The sequence below is a fragment of the Olea europaea genome, chromosome 2, assembly GCF_002742605.1.
Source record: "Olea europaea var. sylvestris chromosome 2, O_europaea_v1, whole genome shotgun sequence".
In the NCBI taxonomy this organism is placed as follows: domain Eukaryota; kingdom Viridiplantae; phylum Streptophyta; class Magnoliopsida; order Lamiales; family Oleaceae; genus Olea; species Olea europaea.
The window spans coordinates 3,823,761-3,846,330 of NC_036238.1; the positions used below are offsets into that span (position 1 = coordinate 3,823,761).

At 33.6% G+C, this 22,570-nt stretch overlaps 1 protein-coding gene across 1 annotated transcript; it reads right to left on the reverse strand.

Annotated features, from left to right (window-relative positions):
- Positions 1 to 6,210: 6,210 nt before the first annotated feature.
- LOC111408917 (peptide methionine sulfoxide reductase A5) lies at positions 6,211 to 22,323 on the reverse strand. The gene is made up of 4 exons (XM_023038767.1): positions 21,920 to 22,323; positions 7,302 to 7,414; positions 7,057 to 7,201; positions 6,211 to 6,668 (listed from the first exon to the last, which is right to left on the reverse strand). The coding sequence occupies exons 1-4, from the start codon at positions 22,226 to 22,228 to the stop codon at positions 6,468 to 6,470; spliced, it is 768 nt and encodes a 255-aa protein (XP_022894535.1). The 5' UTR covers positions 22,229 to 22,323; the 3' UTR covers positions 6,211 to 6,467.
- Positions 22,324 to 22,570: the final 247 nt, after the last annotated feature.

Below are 22,570 nucleotides of genomic sequence, written 5' to 3' on the forward strand. Positions count from 1 at the left end.
GGGCTTAATTTTCCTAAGGAACGCTTGATACGTGTAAATAATGCACTTATCTAAGCCATCAAAAGTGGATTTTGTGAGTATTATTATTAGCTTGATGCTTAGTTTTGTGTGATTTGAATTATATTAGGAGAAAACTCAGTATTGAAATGAACTTTGATTAAGAAAGATGAGATTTGGAGATTGAAGTCTACATTTTAAAAGTTGGAACTATATTGAAATAAAGGAATATTCAAGCCACAAGCAAATGGATCCAAGGATTATATTTCACTTTCATAGCCTTTGTTTGATGGCCGTTATTTGGCAAAAAATGTAGTAAATTTTTGGAGAATGTGTGGTTAGAAAGTAGGGAAAAATTTTAAAATGAGTTCGTATATTAAAGAGTTTTGAAATAATAGTTGTCAAACGTGGCTTAAAGAATTTGTGGCCTAGGTGAGATTACAACATAAATTGGCAAGAAAAGTAAGAAGCTAAATGGGATTGAAACTCCTTTCTTGGATAGAATTTTGGAGGAAAGAATTAATGAAGGAGTTCGTGATTGATTAAAGAGGAAGAAGCGGCTCGTAGCAATTAGGATAGTATTGAGAAGAAAGTTTCAGAATCTTAATAGAAAAATCATTTACAAATTGAACAAGAATTTTGGGATTTAGTTACAAAACTTCATCAATTCACTGAGAAATACAATCATCAAGGAAGGAGACAAAAAATCATTGTTAGGATTTGTGTAGTCAAGAACAACAATTGATCAGAGTGTTTTTCAACATGTTTGTTGTAATTGAATTGAGATGTATTTGAATAAAGAATTACTTGTTTAATTCCACAATTATGAGCGGCTATATAATTTTTTTAAGATGAATGATGTATCTTAAATTTTCATATTTATTTAGTCCCTAAGACTACGCAACTTGATTATGTGTTGGTTTTTGTTGCATTCAATTGCTTGCACATCGATTGGTTGATTTAGGGATAATATTGAGATTGGTAGGTGATACATGAATCTAACTCGTGCAATTAATGACAAGAGTTGATAAGGTGTTGAGAGATACTCTTTATAGTAAATTCGAACATCTAAGTAAGGTTAGTTTTGCTCTAGAGAGATCACTAGCTAAAATCTGTTAATTCGATTATTGACATATATGAAAAAAGGAGTTAAATGAAGTAGAATTAATTTAATGTTAAACAACCTAAGTGAAATCAAAATTTATAACTTTTTAATCTCCTAAATCTTCTCAAAAGTCTTTACAAGTGCATTACTTCCTTTGAAATTAGTACAACTTTAGTTATATCACACAATTTTGAATTGATAATTGGTTACTGTTTGAGTTTAGGTTGAAGTTAAGTTAAAATAAAAATTATAGTAAATAGTAGTCTCCACGTGACAATATTTCATTTAAATATCCACTTTATTATTTGTCACGATATGTGCATTTGCACAACTAAGAAATCAAGTTTTTATCATCGTTGTGAAGAACACTTTATTTACTTTAGCTTTATTAAACAATTCTACCCTCGATTTGAACTCTCACTTTCCTCTGTCAAGTTTCCTTGCATGCAAATATGAGAGGTAACTATCTCTTAACCTTTGATCGGAAAATTGAACACATCTTCAGGTATATGTAAAGTGTCCCTCCTTGGTATTATGAAATCATTAATACACCACCTATGGTATCTATCCCATATTCAATGTTTTCAGGTAAACGAACTAAGAAAATAAACGTGTTATGTCCACTAAAGGTGTAACATTTTAACTTCTATCCTTGCACATAAGGCTCCAATCTCTCTGTTAATGATAACAATTAGATAGGTTATGATCCCAGATAAAATCTTGGGAAAATGAAATGTAATATATATGCATACCTGTTTGAAGATACATACACACCACCACGACTATATTTTCTTTCACAAAAAAAACTCCGCCATATATGTGTGTGTGTGCGCGCGGGTGTGTGTTTTCATATTACATGTTTTTCTCTATATGCATCTCCCAGTACATATTTACTAATTTCTTCGAATGTTTGTGCACAGGAATGGGAATTTTACATTCACGCTCGCAGCAAATTCAGTGGAAGCATGAATGTGTTATATAGATATGATGTAGCACCCATTTGGTCCCCATTTTTTCAAATTAAAATTAGTGGAATAACATTTTTTTTCTTTAAATTGAGTTATTGAAAAAGAATGAAAAATTTTCGATTTACGTGTAATATTATTTTATGAAGATTAGTAATTGAAAATAGAAGAGAGAAAAATAAAATTTAATTTAATGGGGGCCAAACGGTAGCGTAATCTCAAATCTGAATCTCGATAGGAGGACTTATACTAGGGCATTGTGCTTTGGTCATTTTGTGGACATTAGTGACATACATCTTCAATACCAGTTTATCCATAAAATGCTTCTTGTGGAACTGAAGTAGCCAACATGCGATTAAATGTCGAGATACATTATCTATGCTAGTCTTGTTTCTACCAATTGAAGATATACGAATAAAAGTCTTACATTAGGATTGTGATTAACCTCAATGGGTGATATAAAGATCATTTATTACACTGTTGTTGCACATTTTGTGTGTTGTAAAATTTGGGTAATTAGAATAAAAGGTATCTACCTTTCAATTTTATTGTGCAAAACGTTCATACCTTTCATTTTTTAACATTTTTACCTTTACCTTTCACCTTTCATTGCGCAAAAGGTTATTTTCATCCATTTTGTCAAAAAAAAAAAGGACGATTTTACCTTCTATTCAAATAAAATAAAAAGAAAAGATAAATTACCAATTGCAACCGTAGTTCTTAAGTTTTTAAAAAATCATAAAGAAATCATAAATTCTCCACCACCACCACTTTCACAAGCTACCACCTATAGATCCACATAGCACTACCTTTCGGCCACCGTACTCCACCACCACCAACCTCATCTTACCCTCCTAACGTTCTCCCACACATGAATCTAAAAGATTGGAGCACTTAGGACCCATCAATTTTGGTCAGACAGCTATCGCCGTACATTGTGCCGGTAGAGAGTTTTTTACCAGAAATTGAAACGATTAAGAGGATAATTTGTTCAATTTGATTCATACCCATTGTCATTTAGGTTTGTTGATGGTTCGATTGATGCTAATTTGGGGATTTGGTATTATGGGATACATGAATTGAAGGAGAAGAGTTTGGCAGAATGGATGTCGCCACTACTGAATGTTATAGAATTACAACAAAATGATTTTTGACACAGTTTTGATTGATGTGAGGCCATGTATAGGTTCGTCGAAGCAAGAGGTAACCGTGGGTGGTAGTGCTCAACCGTGGGTGGCGTTAAAAGTGGGATTGCCGTGAAGGGTAGTATACGACAGTTTGGTATTTTAGGCTGTAAATGTGGTTGTTTCGAATATATTGATGACCAATACTATGGTAAAAGGATGTTGGAAAGAGTGAGACGAGGCTGGTGGTGGTGGAGTCCGACGGGTGTTATGGCCAGAAGGTGGTGCTATGTGGATGTATAGGTGGTACCTTGGTGGGGATGGATCTTTTGTGCTAATTACACTAAAATTTGAATATTTTGGAGAGAAATGTAATAGAAAACTCGAAAACTTTCTAATTTATCTATATGTTGCATCGGTCTATTATCACAAACTTCTGGTGGTTTGTCCACATAAATCATTTTTTTTCTTTTTTTTTTCTTTTTTTGTATACCATTAGACATGAATTTCCAAATTTTGTTCCTGTTCTTGTTAACTTCAGTTATCAATCATTCTATCATTTTCCTGAAATTACATACGAATCATTGGTAACATTTATAAATTTTCAAAATACTTGGGGAAAAAAATACCTATTCATTTTTAAATGGAATTCATTCTTCCATGCGAATCATCACCCAATGTAGTACTCCGTGAAGATATAAAATGTTCTATAACATATGTTATATGTATCAGGTTCTACAGCATCCATTTTATATTTGAGTACATACATCAAACTAATGCATATGTATCAATTCAAATAAAAAATTTTATATGTGAAAAATATTGAGTAAATATGTTATAGCATAAGGCATATATATCACATCACATCAATGCAGCATTCCAAGTCACATAAGCATGTTACATCATATAGCATATACATCGTAACATCTATACGTAGTGCATACATTGTGATGTGAGGGTCCTTACTACAAGTAGAAAAGTAGGAAGTTATCATTCGAAATCCTAACCGAGGCCATGTTTCCACCTACCTCATTCTTTATTTTTGGACCAACCATCCTCACATACATCCTTTATTCAGTTGATATCATCGCAAAAAGGTCCATAAACTTGCAACTAGAAGGCATGAGTAGACCAAAGATAGATGTGTTGTATGTTATGAACACGTACATATATTCCATGAGGGCATATAAATAAAACTAACGGAGGTACCGCCCTCCTTCAAAAAAAAAAAAAAAAAAAAAAAAAAAAAATAAAAATTCCAAACATTAAAATTTGGGGCCAAACGAGAGCACTTTATTCCAATTCACAAAGTGTAACTATATTCATACCACAAATTTTATTGGTAGCACCACATTTAATCACTTAAAATCCTCAATCTTTGCTCATTGTAAGACTTTTGTCTATATGACTTTTTCATCTAATTTTTATCTTCAATATTCTATTAATTAATAAATCTTGTCTTTGATGATTGTTTCAATTAGTGTGTGTGTGTGTCTTTATATATATCGTGGGCATTAAAATGAGGAAAAAAATATTTTGCCACATTTTTGCATATGTAATTTTTTAAAAATATGATTGAAAAATAAGTTATTTTACATTTTTTTATCTCACAGATGAACGGTGCAGGGATAATTACAAACTATACATTCTTTGGATACAAAAGAAACTGGTTTTGAAATCCCCATTCAATTGCACTATTATTTAATGCCCAGCGTGTTGTGAGGTCTCTATAATTTCAATTACATAATCACAAAATGGAAAAGTTTTAGCAACAGTATTATGGGTGTCTTTTTATACGAGAGTCAGTAAATAAAGAAAAATATAATGCTATTTGTAGTCATTCATTAACACGGTTGCCCTACGTGGTACGCATGTGATAGTAAATGATTTGATATATGTAGTAAGAAAAAACTACCAAATTTATACATCAAATCACAAATCGTCTTGTAGGATGTCACGTAAAACGGCTATCGCAATGAGCGACTATGAATAACATTACTCAATAAAGAATATAAATCTTATTTTAGTAGATAATGAATTGTTTTTATTTTAACGAGTATATATGGTTTTTTCCCTACTTAAATAGTAGATAGCTTATATAACAATTGTTAACTAAATATAAAGGCCATTCATAGGAAATAATATGCCAACAGTATCATGTGTTGCTAGTGCTAATACTATTCAACAAGATCGTATCGATGTTTAAATTGATATACATTCTCTAAATTTATTCTTGAACCATATATTGTTCCAAATTTAGCATCCCAACGAAATTTCATCTACATTCATTGCTCAATAATAACAAAATTGTTTGATATTCATATGACTTAACAAGTGGTGTTTAAATATCACAAGTCACCAACTATTTAAGTTGTTTGATTGATTTAGAAAAATGGAAGAAATCAATAATTTTCCAAGATTTAGCGTTCCATTATACAATTGTGCTAATGTCTCTGCACGCGACAGATTTGGGATACTAATACTATGTGAAAGTCGTTGGAGATATTCTTCTTCTTATTCTCGTGTGAATGTACAAGTTGGGACTAATGTTTCGTTTGGTTTTATGTATAATTTTGATAAATGCAATTCTGAGGATCTTTCTGCTATGTCATGTATCACAATGTCTTCTTGGGTGGTCCTGAATTTTATTATTATTATTTTTTTTAAATTTCTTAGTATGAGATACAATTTCGTGGAGCTCGCATGTTATACATGTTCAATCTGCATATCTTATATATTGTAATTTGAAAAATATGATATATCAAAAGATGTAATGTTCCCCTTGCCAAATAAGTGACCGATTAGCATTCCGTGTAAACGGATTGATTGGGAATAGAATCTATTGATAAATTTGGAACACTTGAACCCATATTTTAAATATTGAACTGATAAATTAAAATATTTCATAGTAATTAATTTTAAAATCCGTATTGAAAAGTATTAATGAAGAAAGAAAAGCTAAAATTTTATCCATGGTATGAACCCAGCATTACTGCATAACAAAAGAGTTAACATTGTACATAAGAAATTCCCAAGGGTTATTTTTTGACAGAAAACAAGTTCCAGTGACATCGGCTTCAGTTCAATTTTGAATATTGTACAAGAAATAACACGTCCATGACCCCATCAAGAAAGCTCGGTTTCAGACGGGCCAATCTTCAGCCAATTAAGCCAACGGGGAGGCTATTGTGAGATTTCAGATATTGGTGTGAATTAATGCACAAAAATGAGCCTGAATTGGATATTGTATCAAAGTTGAACATGCAAAATGTCAAATTACACCTCTCTTAGAATGGGCCAACCTTTCCTTAAAATGTCATTGATCTTAGCATCAATATGCCTTTGCATTCTTGGTGGGCAAAGCTCAGCTGCATATCCATTAAGTTTTGCTGCAAGGCTAGATCTCTCGAGCTCTTCTGCAGACAAGTTCCCACCAATCAACTGAAGAAGGAATGGATTCCGTTTGAGCTCAAATTTCTGGAGATCAATATAAAAGAGTTTGTCACTTGTTCATCATTATCCTAAAGTATAGTAAGATAATTGACCCTCGAGGGTAGGGACGGGGGGAGGGTCTTTTTCTCGAAACCAGTGCCACACAAAAACAGCTGGTTTGGGTTGGTTCTTGCAAGTAGAAATGCATCATAGTCTGAATACCAAATAATATGGCAAGTGCCACATTAATGAATAGCATGCTTAGAGTAAGCTTTCAGATAAGGAGCAGGAAGAACTTCTGATATGATATATACGAATCACTTCATCACATAAAAAGCCAACATTTATCTCTTTTACAGTAATACCAATCCATTGAAAATCATGACTATAATTGTTGTAAGATGTTTCAATGAAGTTATAAGGGATACTAAACCTGATGTTCGGGCTCTGCAGGATAAAATGTTCCCAGCTGTTGAATTTGTGTTGTCACCACACTCATCTTTGACCTTGTTTGCTCCCTTTCTTTACTCTGTGCAGCCAAACTATACTCTTCAGTTCCATTAGTAAATATTATAGACCTAATCCATGTGAAATGATAGACTTTGTAAGCGTGAATTTCAGCTTTCATTTTGAGTATGCGTGCACTTTAATTCAAGAACTACAGTAGATAACCAGCACCTGTATTGATTCCCCACATCGGGCCCTTGCCCAAATACTTGCCTAGAGTCATGACTAGTCCAGAATACCTCCAATAGTTGTCTGAAACTAATACTCCTGGGATCATATTCAATCTGCATAACAAAATGAGACTACATCATATTATATATGCTTAACAATGTCTGAAACACATTTGCAGGGAAAAATCGATATCCTACAAGAACATAACTTAGAGACTATATCCTCACAAGAAATTTTAGGTTACACATCAGTTCACTGCTGCAATAATTCATGCAACTCTGGCTATCAGCTATTTGTTCAGGCCAAATAGAGTGATGAGGTGGGCACAGCTTCTATTGTAGGCAACAAAGGCATTCAAATAATTATGTCCACATTTATAAACAGGAAATGATTCTGAATCGAGGGCAGCCTATTCCAGTTCTTCCACAGACACTGATGACAGCCTGGCAGACAGAGGCCAACTAGACTTGTGTAATGCATGTTCAGCTACACCATCAAATTATCAGAGAATGGTAATCGCCTCAGATGACATAGGTCACATCTACCTGCATACTCTGATATGTCTCTTCTGTGAAGAATAATAGCTAAGCTTTTACAAATCGTTTATTTTCAAGAAAATAGTAATTTACAAATCGTTCGTGTTGAAGAAAATAGTAACCTTCTTTACAATTTTTAATGCATTGACCACTCAAAGTACCCTAATTTTTTTAAGTTCTTACTAGCTGTTAGAATTTTAATAAGACGCAATGTGATTAGGCACATTTCTTGAGCTTTTCTCTGTTCGAGGTGCCAGACTGCAATGAAGTGTGTGCTTATATGAGATCGAGACCTAAAAACTAAAGCAATAAGAAAGCATGCTTCAACTGATCCACACATTTTAATATCATTTTTTATAGGATTCAATTTTTAGCATGATATAATTCCTAAAATTATCTTTGGTTGATCTAGGAGATTGTTATCTACTGAATTTGTCAAAATCTATGCATTTATAGACATTCTGTGTTTCACCTCAATGTGCTTACCTCACATTCTGTGCTTTGCACTAAAAGGTAGGCCAAGCACCTTTGCAGTTTTTGCATTTATTAACTCTTTAAGTGCTTCAAAATTAAACAAGGGTTTATTACAAATACAAAAATAAGAAAGCTCCACGAGAGGACCCTCAATCCTGTCATGTTGTGTGACTTGTAGAAGCCCAATTAAGACTAATGTTTACACTAGATAATAAAATGCATCTGGTTATTTTTCGGTTGCAGGAAATAGGTGTGTAAATTCCTTACGTACGCCGCTGAGTAGACCATGCAATAACAAAGAATTCATGAGAACTCAGGAAAAAACATATACTAGACAAGGCATGAGAAATTACTTGTAAAGTTCTTATTGTAAAATAAAGATCAATGCACTTGAAAATCCGCTCCAATATATATTAAGAAAACATTTAAGAATAAGATAAAATCATATATTTGGCTTTTCTATAGAGGGAAGGAAGAACACAACACAGCTGCTTACAATTAAAATTTTGCAGTGTAGAGTCTCATCAGTCTCCAAATGTGTTTTTGTTCAATTCAAACTTGAAGTGAAACATCCACTTATAGATGTTACTCACAAGCTATCTAGGAAATTGCATTGGAAGCTTCACACAGTTCCAGAAGAAATGGCAATCAAGCTATAGAAAATTTATTGAGGAATGGAAGAGCCAAGCGCATGTACATGTACTTTCCAGATGTAATGACCACTGGGTGATTTATACAGGGACAAGCAGCCAAGCAGGCCAAGCATCTTGCATGTCTTGATATGGTCTTGACTTAAATAAATTTAGCCCCTCTTTGTTTCCCATTATTTGGTCATTAAAATGAAAAATATAACCATTATCCATCACATTAAGCCATCATATTTGAATTTCTATCTTTTGTGTGGGGTCTGTAACAGTTATATTTTTCATTCTCATTCTTACATTAATGGAAAACAAATAGGGCCTTAGCATCCCTTTCTTACAGTACTTCAACAAAATATAGGATGAAACTATTATTTCTCTTACCTAGTTGATGATGGGTGTGTATTTGAAAATGGGAACTATCCAACTTGGGTCTTTGTTCATAAATTCATGGTAAGTAGATGTATCATTTTGTTAGGAATGTGTCCTAAAATAAGAAATACATGTGTTAACAAAAAGAAAAATCAAACGAGATTTATTATCCTTTAAATGCAATCCAATATATAATTAGTTGCTTTGAGATATCAATGGAATCCTTGATATATCACCCAACATATCTCATGGGCAGACATAATATCCTCTTAAAAGTGTTTAAAGAATGTGATCGTGAAATCTATGTACATAATAATTCGATCATTAATCTAATGGTTTTGACACAAACACTGGAATGTCAACACGTAATCATTGAAGTTAATATTTTCTACTTTAGATTATGGATGGAGGTTTATAGGGCAATGCATAATAATTAAAAGGTCAAGGACAGAGTAAAATAACTATATTAAGTCAGTGCAGTTTTCATATAATAGAGTACAACCATATTTCTATATTGAAGTTGACACATGATTAATAAGTATTTGGTGAATAGGAACATGTACTTGCATGTTCATAAAATCTTTCAGCAACTAGGTTTGTGTTATGGGTCCTAAGGTCCACGACCAAGCAGTAGAGATTATTTACTTGTAACTGCATGTTAGTAAATTTTTTAGGGTCTCTAGTGCTACTAATTTTGGAAAACTGATTTAACTTAATTAAATGCGAGCATGCCCAAAATTTTAATAAAATAATATTAATTGAATCTAAACATATTCTAAGTTTGGCTAAGATATTCTTATTTGGAACATCGAATAAACTATCTTTAAAGCCATGTTTCTACGTGCTTCTGCAGCAGATTTTCAATGCCAATAAGACAAACCCTCAAGTCGGCCAGAGACAAAAGTGAAACTCTTCTTGATCCCATCCCCTTTTCCTGACCTAACAAGATATGTACCATTTATAATTTGTGGACAAAAAAAGCATTGTCGAATCACCTCATCTAAAAGTTTAAATTGCTATCGAAGTAACCAAATTATTTATTTAAAATATGTACTCAATACTCCCAATTCTTCATGTGCAAGTGAAATTAATTGATCAAAGCCTTACACATAAATAAATTTTATAGTTGAATAGCATGAGAACTTGAACTCATGACTTCTCCCTATGGTTAAACCATCTTATCTAAAATGTTTAACTTATTATAGAACACTTTTATTTAAATTATATATTGTCAATATATCAACAAGAATAAGTTTCGGATGGTATTGGGCAGGGACCTAAAACAAAATCACGAAATCAATTCAAACTTAAATGGAAGTATTTCCAATTTAATACTTACACCAAGTCAACCAGTGGGGATTTTTATGAACATTTCAAGAATCAAGTAGCAAAGTACATGATGACAAGGAATATTTATGAAGGTGGATAAGAGAATTAACTATTCCTTCATAAATTATGTTTTTGTCACCTAAAGATATAAAACTTCGTAATTTAACCATTGATTACATAGTGCAGCAGCAACATAGAAAATACGGAAAGACCAAGTTTCTGATATTCTTTACTTACCTTAATGTGTAGAAAATCGTCTTATATTTTCCTTCAAAATATAAACACACTGCATTTCCTCTTTGTTAAAAAATCACACAATTCACACTCGAAATTCATTCGACAAGAAATTACTGTTTGAATTTTTGGGATATTTATAGGTGTGAATTGGAAAAGTATCCAATTGGTGATATGACTAGTCGCAACTCTTCAATTGCAAATGGTTCATATCAAAGAGTTAAGTTGTTTCGAAATAGGTTTGACCTTTTGACAAGGTGCAATCTACACCATTAAATATGAAATGATCTAATGGTTAAAGTTAATTTTGCCAATAGATGTGACTGTTAGAAAGAGACAAGTGAAAATCTATAAATAGGACCTCCTAATTCCATTTTCTTCACTCCAAATCAATCCTATATAATTGATTTCTAATTCTTTCTTTCTCCAAATTTTGTCAAAATGATTTATATGTTATTTCTGAGGTTCGTGTTTGATATTTAGTATTTGATACCTTCAATTTTAGAAAAGTAAAATCAAGCGTTAGTTCGCCTGACAAAATTAATATTATGCTATATTAAATTTGGAAAAAGCATTGTATCTTCGGAGATGGACATCCATTTAATCCTATTAGCAACAGTGCAAGGGAAGAAATTTGTCTCAAAATTGTTTGATAAATTAGTGAATGAATTATATTCTATTAACAAAAGCATGTGCATGCAAATACGAATACAGTAACGACTTACCGAAACCATAGTACATGCATAATAATGAGCAAATCATGACTTACTGAAGTGTAGAATGATTGTGTATTTTGCACGCATTGTTCTTTCAACGAGCCTTGTTTTGTGACCATCACAACGTAGAGCGACTCGTGATCTAAGTTGGGTCTATGTGATGAATGTGGACATGTGTATGCCTAATTAAAGACTTAAAGTTAGGTCAACGACGATACTAAACAGGACTGCAATATTCTTGTGTATGGAAGTAGATAATCTTTTGTGAGACATTAATATTCCTAGTCAATTTATATATTGGCTAGAGATGGAATAAAATTGTTTATTCAGTGGACAATATAATCGAATTTTATATAAAGATATGAATATTATGTTGTTAAGCAAAGTCCTATCCAGAATTATTGGAGTATGATTATTGTTTGCATAACATTCTCAATTTAAGTTCGATATATCCCAAGATTTGTGGGAGTGGCTCTTTTTTTTTTCTTTTTTTTTTCCCAAATTAGAATATAGAGATATTTGAGAATATTTGAAATCATAACTTATACTATAGTGAATAACTTGTTAGACATAAATGCATATGATGTTGAAATTGGATATCTAATACAAGGATTCATGATCTATTAGTAAATTTGTATTACTATTAAGTGTAGTTATTTCGTGGAAATCCTCCAAACAACTTGTGAATTGAAAGAAATTATAACTTCTGATAAAACTAGAATGAAGCATGATGACTTCAAAGATTATGGAAGGATTTTCAAATTGATGACAATTTGCACATGTTATATCATTTGATCGAGATAGCTAGCTCCAAATGGAATGGTACAGAATGTCATATGTAATGGTAAGTCTCGACATATATTGTTGACAATAACATTCGGCAATTACTCTCAAACGGAACAATACTGATTATTTGATCAAAGAATAACCTATCAGATCCGTTTAGCAATGGGTTATCCAGAGAGTGAATAAACTACACATCGAGAAATGTGTGTAAAGCCTAAACTAATGGGTCAGCTTAATGGAAACCTAACCTGGCAACTGGATATCCTACGAACTAGGTTCAATAGGAAAACTAGAAAAGATTGACTCGATAAGAAGCACTTCAGAGTTTTAACTCCTCCCCATTTCTATAATGCAAATTAATTCTACCTACAAAAAGATTATCAGGATAAACTAGGCTTTTAGTGATGATTATATCTTTTAAATAGTCCATGTGGATGGTAGGGTACTCTTTATAGAATATCACCTATGTCAGTGCAAACTTGGCTGATTCTACGAGAATTTTACTTAGGTGAATTCTCGAGTGCACTTGCAGAACCAAAAAGGTTCATTAGAACGAAATAAATAACCAAAATTTGATATGAAAGATAATGTGTTCGGTCTATTATCTAGGTTTAAAATAACGGTCAACAGTTCAAAACATTGCGTTCATTGATTAGCCAAGTGAGTCCGATGAGTTCAAAGCGATAGCCATCGATCTTGATGCATTATACTTTAGTTGTACTCTTCTTCGTCTTCTTTATTTTGAGTTGATTTCTTCCATTTATGTGCAGAATTGTTGAAATTTATGGGATGTTTATAGGTATGAATTTGAAAAATCTCCAATTGGTGCGATGATTAGTCGCGACTCTTCAATTGCAAGTGGTGCATATCAAAGAGTTGTGTTGTTTCAAAAGGGGTGTGACCTTTGATGAGGTGCAATCTACACCATTAAATATGAAATTGTCCAATCTAATGGTTAAAATTAATTTTGTCAATAAATACAGCCGTTAGGAAGGGACACATGAAAATCTATAAATAGGACTCCCTAATTGATTTTTAATTCTTTCTTTCTTCAAATTCTGTTAAAATGATTTTCATATTATTTTTGAGTTTTGTGTTCAATATTTAGTATTCAATATTTTTCATTCTAGAAAAGTACAGTCAAGTGTTGGTTCGCCCAATAAAATTAATATTGTGTTATATTAATTTTGGAAGAAGCGTTGTATCTTTGAAAACGAAGGTCCATTTGATCATGTTAGCACCAGCGCAAGGGACGAAATCCATCTTAAAGAATTTAATACCTCGTTTCATTTCATCTCCGATAATTGTATTTTATACACTTATTCGGTATCTTAAATAGCAATATTTGATGGTTCTTTCGACAAATTAAATCCTAAATGTTTGTATTTTATGTTTAATAGGTAAAATTTTATGAAGGAAAAGGATTTGAAGGAAAGAAGCAAAAGTATGTAAAATTGGATAAAAGAGCTCAATTGTATGAAATTCAAAGTTCGGGGACTAAAGTGCAAATATTCAAAAGTTGTGTCGAACCTCAAGATGCAAATTCAAGAGCGTTGGGAGTCAATTGGAAGAAGAAAGATGTCAAAGGGATCAAATTTATGCAAAATATGATCACAAATCAATTTCCAACCGAAAAGCTATGCTCCGGAATTTCAGGTTCATTTTAAGACCCGTTTTTGACATAGAAAACGATCGAATCGGAGAATTATATTTGAAGTAAAGTCGCAGCCCTTTGAGAGAGCTTTCCAACGCATCTTGTATCGCCTCAATTGGATATCGGGAGAGAAAGTTATGTTAAAAATATTGAAAGAGGTGCGTGCTGTCTGTTCGAAAAGTGGCACCGAGGCGCCAGGAGATTCAAAGAGGTGGCGCTTTTTTTGACATGGCGCTACGACGCCACATTCCAAGCGCTGCGGCGCCGTATCCCAGATGCGTTAGGGCGCAATTTCGGCCCCTTTTTAAGTCCATATGAAAACTCTATTCTTCCAACACGGCAAGGAACCTATAAATTCGAGATTTCTCACACTTTAAAGGGGTTCTACACATATTCTAGAAGCAAGAACACTTATTGAAATAAAGGGGGCGAGATTTAAAGGAAAAAGACCGTCAAATTCATCGTGTGAAGTATAAATTGGAAGGAGGAACTCTTGGTGCAAAATCCACTTTTTTTTCTACATACTCTTATTCAAAATCCGATGATGTATTCTAAGACAATTTGTTTTTTTTTTTATTATGCGTAGCTAAATCTATTGTTAGGGTGAATAGTATAACCCATTTGAGATCATTTATATCTTCTTATTAAGATTCTTGGTTTTTAATTCTTCCATGTGTTAATTTTTGCTATGGATTGATTGCATAAAATTACCTGATCAATAATTTGATGAATTTTGTGAACTCTTTACGAATAGAGATATGATTTTAGGATTTAGACCATATAGTAAAATTCATTACATTGGTATAACGAGTAGAGATACCTATGCTATTTATTGCGGTCATAATTGAATTCCTAGGACGAAGAAATCGTTTAACTAAGTTAAATTTGCATAGATATGAAATTTAATTAGTTGAATAGGTTCAATGAGAATTCGAGAAGGGTAAATTGAATACAACAGGAGAATTGGACCGAACACTACATTAGAATTGAGTCTTAATTTGAGATGTAAAGGTGATCAATGGGTGAAATTATTCTGCCCTAATGTCCTTTAATAATTTGATTTTACCAAAAAAAAAAAAAATGTGTGAGCATTCATTTATTTTCTGAAGTTTAGATTAAAATTCAAATCATTTGAATCTTACAACTTTTAATCTGTTTCCATCAAATAGTAGTTAACGAAAAAAAATTTGAATTAAGAGCTAGAAAATAGTTCTCGTGGGAACGATAATTCGGACTCAAAATGTCCACCTTACTACTTGTTACGATCCGTCTACTTGCGGGATAAAATCGACAACAAGTTTTTGACGCCGTTGCGGGGAACTATTTCTTTTAGCGTTAATTTATTTATTTTATTTTATTTTAACTGTTATTTAGTTTGTTTATTTCTCTTTCATTTACAGAAAATTGTGCTCGTTGTATGCTCCGTGCCAAAGACGACAATCTTGAACCGTTTGATTCGGAGATAGAACGTACCTTCAGACTAAGACGCAAAGAACACAAACAAAAACAGCAACATCAAATGGCTGACAATCAACAAATCCCGATCCCTATTCAGCCGATTGGACAAATGGCCGTAAGAGTGATGGCACCACCGGAATAGCAGCATGAGCGAGGGGAAATAAATGAAGGTGATTTGCCAGTATCAATGTTCTTAACACCTATAGCAGCACTCACGCGCTCCAGTATTGTGTACCAGATTTTGGGGTGAATAATTTTCAGATCAGGCCAGATTTGATCAATTTGATGAGCAACACCCTACAGTTCTACGAGCTGTCTCATGAGAATCTAAACACGCATATCTCTAAATTTCTCAGAAACTGTCAAAACTTTCATACTCCAGTGGTCAATGAAGATGCTATTAAACTACGACTATTCTCATTTACATTGAGAAATGCTGCATTAGAGTGGTTAGATGCAGAGCCTCACACCAGCATTACTACATGGGAAGAACTAATTAGGAAATTCTACAATAAATTTTTCCCACCTGCGAGAGAAGCTAAATCAGATTGGAGATTCAAACGTTTCAATAGAGAGAAGGAGAAAGTTACCACGAGGCATAGAATAGGTTTAATGAGCTGATGAGAAAATGTTCAAATCATGGAATCACTCTAGAAAACCAAGTGCAGTAAGTCTACACCGGACTTGCACCACTGTCAAAATCTCAAGTTGATGCCTCTGCTAGTGGATCAATCATAGGGAAATCAGTGCACCAAACCATAGACCTATTTGAGTTAATTGTCACCACACATTCAATGTTCTCATTAGAAAGAGTGGTACCACCAAAGATAGCAGGAATGCATGAATTAGACGGCAGAACATCTGCTAATGCACAGTTAGCAGTTTTAACAAAACAGATAGAGTTACTTGTAAAATTGCAAACACATGGAGCAAATGCAATGATGGCCAGTTCAACATGTGAGAATTGTGGGAGAAATCACGCTACAGAGAGCTGCATGATGCTCATCTCTTCAGAGGAACAAGTAAAATTTATTCAAAATAGCTCCCATAATGTCAACTCATATGGGAACAATTTCCAGCAAGAAAGAAGACCAAGTTTGGGGGAGATGTTTCAACAATATGTGCAGGCGGACAAGATGTTCCAGCAAATTGACACGAATTTTCAAAATCAGCAGGCATCTATCAAGAAACTAGAGACACAAATTGGTCAGCTAGCGCAACAACTTGCAGAACGTCCACAAGGGATTTTGTCAGGCAATACAATGATAAATCATAAGGAACAGGTAATGGCAATTAAAATAGTGGAGAACGATCTACCCAGGGTCCCCATGAAAGTTAAAGCATATGTACCTCCACTTCCATTTCCCCAAAAACTTTGAAAGAAATCAATGAAGCAAAATATTCAAGTCATAAATACAAAGAGTGAGGTACAATCACCAGAGATCTCTACAGAGAGACCTAAAGAAAATATGACCAAGAAGTGATTGATGAAGCTACAAGGGTAGAAAAATTTGCACCAAACGCAACTGAAAATGAAGAAAGTACAGAAACATCAGCTGTCAAAACATCAAGTCTAGACAAAGCTTACATGTCGCCCAATCCCTTTCCTCAAAAGCTCAAGAAGAACAAACAAGACACAAATTATGAAAAATTCCTCGATGTTCTCAAGAAGTTCCAGATCAATGTTCCGTTCATTGATGCGATACTAAAAATTCCAAGCTATACGAAATTTTTGAAAGAGATGTTGACAAAGAAAAGAAAGCTTCCGGAGTTTGAAACTGTGACATTAACTGAGGAAAGTAGTGCAAGAGTCCAGAGAAAATTGCCTCTTAAATTGAAAGATCCAAGGAGTTTTACTTTAACAATTTCAATTGGAAATTCTTGTTCAATTAATGTATTGTGTGACACTAGTGCTAGTATCAATCTAATGTCGTATTCTACTTACAGGAAATTGGGACTAGGTGAAGTCAACTCAACATCAATAACGCTACAACTAGCTGATAGAACAATCGCAAGGCCACGTGGCAAAGTTGAGGATGTGCTCGTAAAAATAGAAAATTTAATATTTCATGTGGATTTCATTGTATTAGACATACCAGAAGATCAAGACATTCCACTTATATTGGGTCAACCATTTTTAGCAACGGGACGAACCCTTATTGATATGGAGAAGGGAGAACTAATCTTGAGGTGGAGGACAAGCAGGAGATATTCAATATTTACACCCAATATGAGAAACCTCCCAATAAAAATGATTGTTGTAGAATTGATGAAGAAGAGCCACTTGATCAACGAAGCTGTCAGAACAAAAAACCAAATCATGGGGAACTTCTTGGTAGAGATGAGAATAGACAAATCAAAATCTGGAGAGCAAAAAAGGGCTGCATGAATGAAAATTGCACAAAGTACAATAATGGAATAACTTGGTTTGAGCCACCATGATAAATCAGTTGCACAAGTCAATGATTTAAAAGAAGCGCTTCTTGGGAGGTAACCCAAACTTTTATTTTATTTTATTTTGTTTTGTTTTCAAAGTTCCAGGATAATTTAATTTATAGTTTATTCAGGAATCATCACTCATTCCCCTTTTTACCCATAGGTCTTTAAGTAATTAAGTGGTTATTAGAAGTTTGAGCTAAGTAACTCTTGTTACATGAGTTTAAATTTTTCAAATTAGATTTTTCAGAAATATGACGTCGTGGAATACTCAAACCACCATAGACATGGAGAAAATGGGATAAATCTCAAGTTTGAGGGAGAATGTGGAAGAATAATCGATCAAATGCAACACCAAGGCACCACAACATTATAGGCAATACGGACATTTCAGAGAAGCCTCCTCATTTTCCTTTAAATTTCACATTGAGGACAATGTTTAGTTTAAATTTGGGGGAGTGTATTATTATTAATTGCCTTATTGCCTACCTAAAATTTTTGTGTGAGTTGGATAGTTTGGCTTACAATTACGTTTTACTTTGAGATTTGGTGTTGGTTTATGAGCTGTGGATAGAATACATGCTAGATTAATTGAAGCTCAACCTTGCAAAACTTGATATTATACGTGCACAAGAATTGAGTCTGACACTATGGTGAAACGAGTTGATTCATTTGTTATATAGGTTGATTTAATTAGACATATATGCTTTACCTAAACCATAATAAATTATCTATCTTTAGACCAAATTTAGCACAGTTTGGGGGTGATTTTACAGTTGTAGAAAAATGCGGATGTGAATGTAGATTCCAGGTGTGAAAATTTATGTGTTGATTGTCTTAAATTAACATGATAAAATGAGGCGAAAATCTTAAGTTGGAGGTCAATTTGTTTGAATAAATGTGTAAAATGGGCATTGCACTAATCAAGGCATATACATTTGAAATCTAAAAACTTCTCTTTGAAATCTTCATGACTCAAGTAATTAAGCCTGTAAGGATATCTTAAAACATGGTGTCCTGAAGTTGTCTAACTTGGGAGTCATCGGCCTAAAACTCGCTACAGGGGTCATTTAGAAGGTAATAAAAGATGAAACTGCACTTGAAACAAAAATTGGTTCTCTTCGAAGCCTTTTTTACTCAGGTCAGTAGCCTGTAAGGGTGTTTAAAATCTGGTGCCCTAAAATCATTTGATTTGGGAGTCATCGACCTAAAACCTACTACACGGGTCATCTAGAAAGCTTAATGGAGAGAATGCAAAAAAATAAATAAATAAATAAATAATTGTGAAAATCAGAAACAGCAAGTGCATGAAAAGAGCAATAGCATTAAATACATTGGTTAAGCCCAACACTTATTTGAGGGAATCTGACTTTCAATGAAGGATAATTAGCTAGTCGAGTTGTGGCGGTCGAAGCAATCAAATAATTGCAGAATCCCTGTTCATTGAAGTGTTGACTTGCAACTAGTAACGTCCACCTAAACTCGAGAGGGTGAGGATAATAATGAAATATTCAACTTTAGATTACACATTGGAAAGGAGTGAAAAAGAACAAGTTTGGGGGTGTGTGAATCTTACGAATGATGAGTGGACATATATGACCATTAAGGTCGGGAATTGGAACAACTTGTGAATTCATTAATATCTACTTTATTCTTCATGCACACACGTCGATTTTGCATTGAAAGAGTGAATATTAGTTTGGTGTTGTAACTTTGAAGTATGTTTGCGGAATTAACACTTAAATCTTAAATCCTCATGTGAAAAGCTAGATTGTCCAACCAAATATTTTTGCATAATTGTGCGTTTACTGCTATTTAGTTTATAGTTTTGTTTGAGCACAAACAAATGTTTAAGTTTGGGGGTATTTGATAATTGTATTTTATGCACTTATTCGGTACCTTAAATAGCGATATTTGATGGTTCTTTCGACAAATTATATCCTAAATGTTTGTATTTTATGTTTAATAGGTAAAATTTTATGAAGGAAAAGGATTTGAAGGAAAGAAGCAAAAATAGGCAAAATTGGAGAAAAGAGCTAAATTGTATAAAATCTAAAGTTCGGGGACTAAAGTGCAAATATTCAAAAGTTGTGTCGAACCTCAAGATGAAGATTCAAAAGCGTTGGGAGTCAATTGGATGAAGAAAGATGTCAAAGAGATCAAATTTAGGCAAAATATGATCACAAATCAATTTCCAACCGAAAAGCTATGCTCCGGAATTTCGGGCTCACATTAAGACCCGTTTTTTACATAGAAAATGATCGAATCGGAGAATTACGTCTGAAGCAAAGTTGTAGCCCTTTGAGAGAGCTTTCCAACACATCTTGAATCGCCTCAATTGGATATCGAGAGAGAAAATTATGCTAAAAATACTGAAAGAGGTACGTGTTGTCTGTTCGAAAAGTGGCACCTGGACATTCAGAGAGGTGGTGCTGCAGCGATTTTATGACGCAGCACTACGACGCCGCATTCCAGGCGCCGTAGCGCCACATCCCAGATGCATTAGGGTACAATTCGGCCCGTTTTTGAATCCATATGAAAACCTATTCTTCCAACACGGTAAGGAACCTATAAATACGAGATTTCTCACACTTTAAAGGGGTTCTACACATATTCTAGAGGCAAGAACACTTATTGAAATAAAGGGGGAGAGATTTAAAGGAAAAAGAAAACGTCAAATTCATCGTATGAAGCATAAATTGGAAGGAGGAACTCTTGGTGCAAGATCCACTTTTTCTTCTACATACTCTTATTCAAAATCCGGTGATGTATTCTAAGACAATTTGTTGTTGTTTTTCTTTTATTATGCGTAACTAAATCCACTATTAGGGTGAATAATGTAACCCACTTGAGATCCTTTATATCTTCTTATTAATATTCTTGATTTTTAATTCTTCAATGTGTTGATTTTTGCTATGGATTGATTGCATCAAATTACCTGATCAATAATTTGATGAATTTTGTGAATTCTTTACGAATAGAGATATGAGTTTAGGATTTAGACCATGTAGTAAAATCTATTACATTGATATAACGAGTAGAGATATATATGTCATTTATTGAGGTCATAATTGAATTCCTAGGACGAAGAAATCATTTAACTAAGTTAAATTTGCATAAATATGGAATTTAATTAGTTGAATAGGCTCAATGAGAACACGAGAGGGGTAAATTGAATACAATAGGAGAATTCGACCAAATACTACATTAGAATTGAGTCTTAATTTGAGATGTAAAGGTGATCAATGGGTGAAATTATTCTACCATAACGTCCTTTAATTATTGGATTTTACAAAAAAAAAAAACAAAAATAAATAAATAAATAAATAAAATTGTGTCAGCATTCATTTATTTTCTAGAATTTAGATTAAAATTCAAATCATTCGAATCTTACAACTTTTAATCTGTTTCCATCAAATAGTAGTTAAAAGAAAAAAATTTGAATTAAGTGCTAGAAAATAGTCCTCGTGAGAACGATAATTCGGACTCAAAAGGTTCACATTATCACTTGTTACGATCCGTCCATTTGTGGGATAAAATCGACAACAATCTCCTTCTAATTTATGCATTCTCTCTGCTTGACTAAGTAGTGATTTTGTTCATTATTATGCACATATCATTGTTTTGGTAAGTCATTACTTTATTTGCATTTGCATGCTAGTGTTTTTGTTAATAGAATATAATTTCTGCACTAATTTATCCAGCATTTACTGTTCTCAGAACTACACACCAACTCGCATTCTCATTCAGCATTTTTAATTGAAATAAGAAACTTAGCCACAAAAACCACTCTTAGTCATGATAAATACTAGTTAGCGTTTATTTTACCAATTTATAAATAGCTACAATTTTGCAGCAAATTAATGAAATATATAATTTTCTTCTTGAGAAATTAAAATAAAATACACAATAAATATATATAGCAAACAAAGAACAGATTCACAGGTTATTACGCAGATACAAGTAAAATAAGATGAGTAACCTGCACACTCTCGGCGTGATCTCCCAAGCTTCGGTACTCCGGATTCAATTTTGATCCGCCGGCATAACCGGCGGTGGTTCGTACGACGCCGTCCAAGCATCCAAAAAGGGCCTCCGACCTCCAGAAGCTGCCAAGGGCGAAAATGACTGTCTTCAAGGGCCGATTGGATGGCTCCTTTGGAATTTCGGAGATCTGATCTGGGAATCTGATGCTGAGAGTGGAATACGGTGCCAATGAAATTATGATGAGAATGAAAATTGAAATGGTGGGAGAGAGGAATATTGCATTTCTTCTCTCAGTTAGATTCATTTGGAGAGAGGAAATGGAAATGAGAAGCTTCGGGTCTGTGGACTGGATTTTTTGCTTGTCCTGAAGTGGGCACAGAAGATGATATTGGCATCGTCGCGTCGAGTGACCTTCACGTCGTAGAGGTCGGGCAACAAGACCCCAAGCTAATTAAAGGCGTGTTCCAAGAGGACACAACTCCATGTGATAAAAAGGGAGGGTGGAGAAATTCAACTTTGTTTGAAGCTGCTGCGTCAAGAGTTTGAATCCTGAAATATGGATTTGACTCTTGGGTAAGTGCAAGTGTACAAACAGCCTTCTACTCTATACTCTTGAAGGCATAACCTGCGATTTACCTCTCTCACG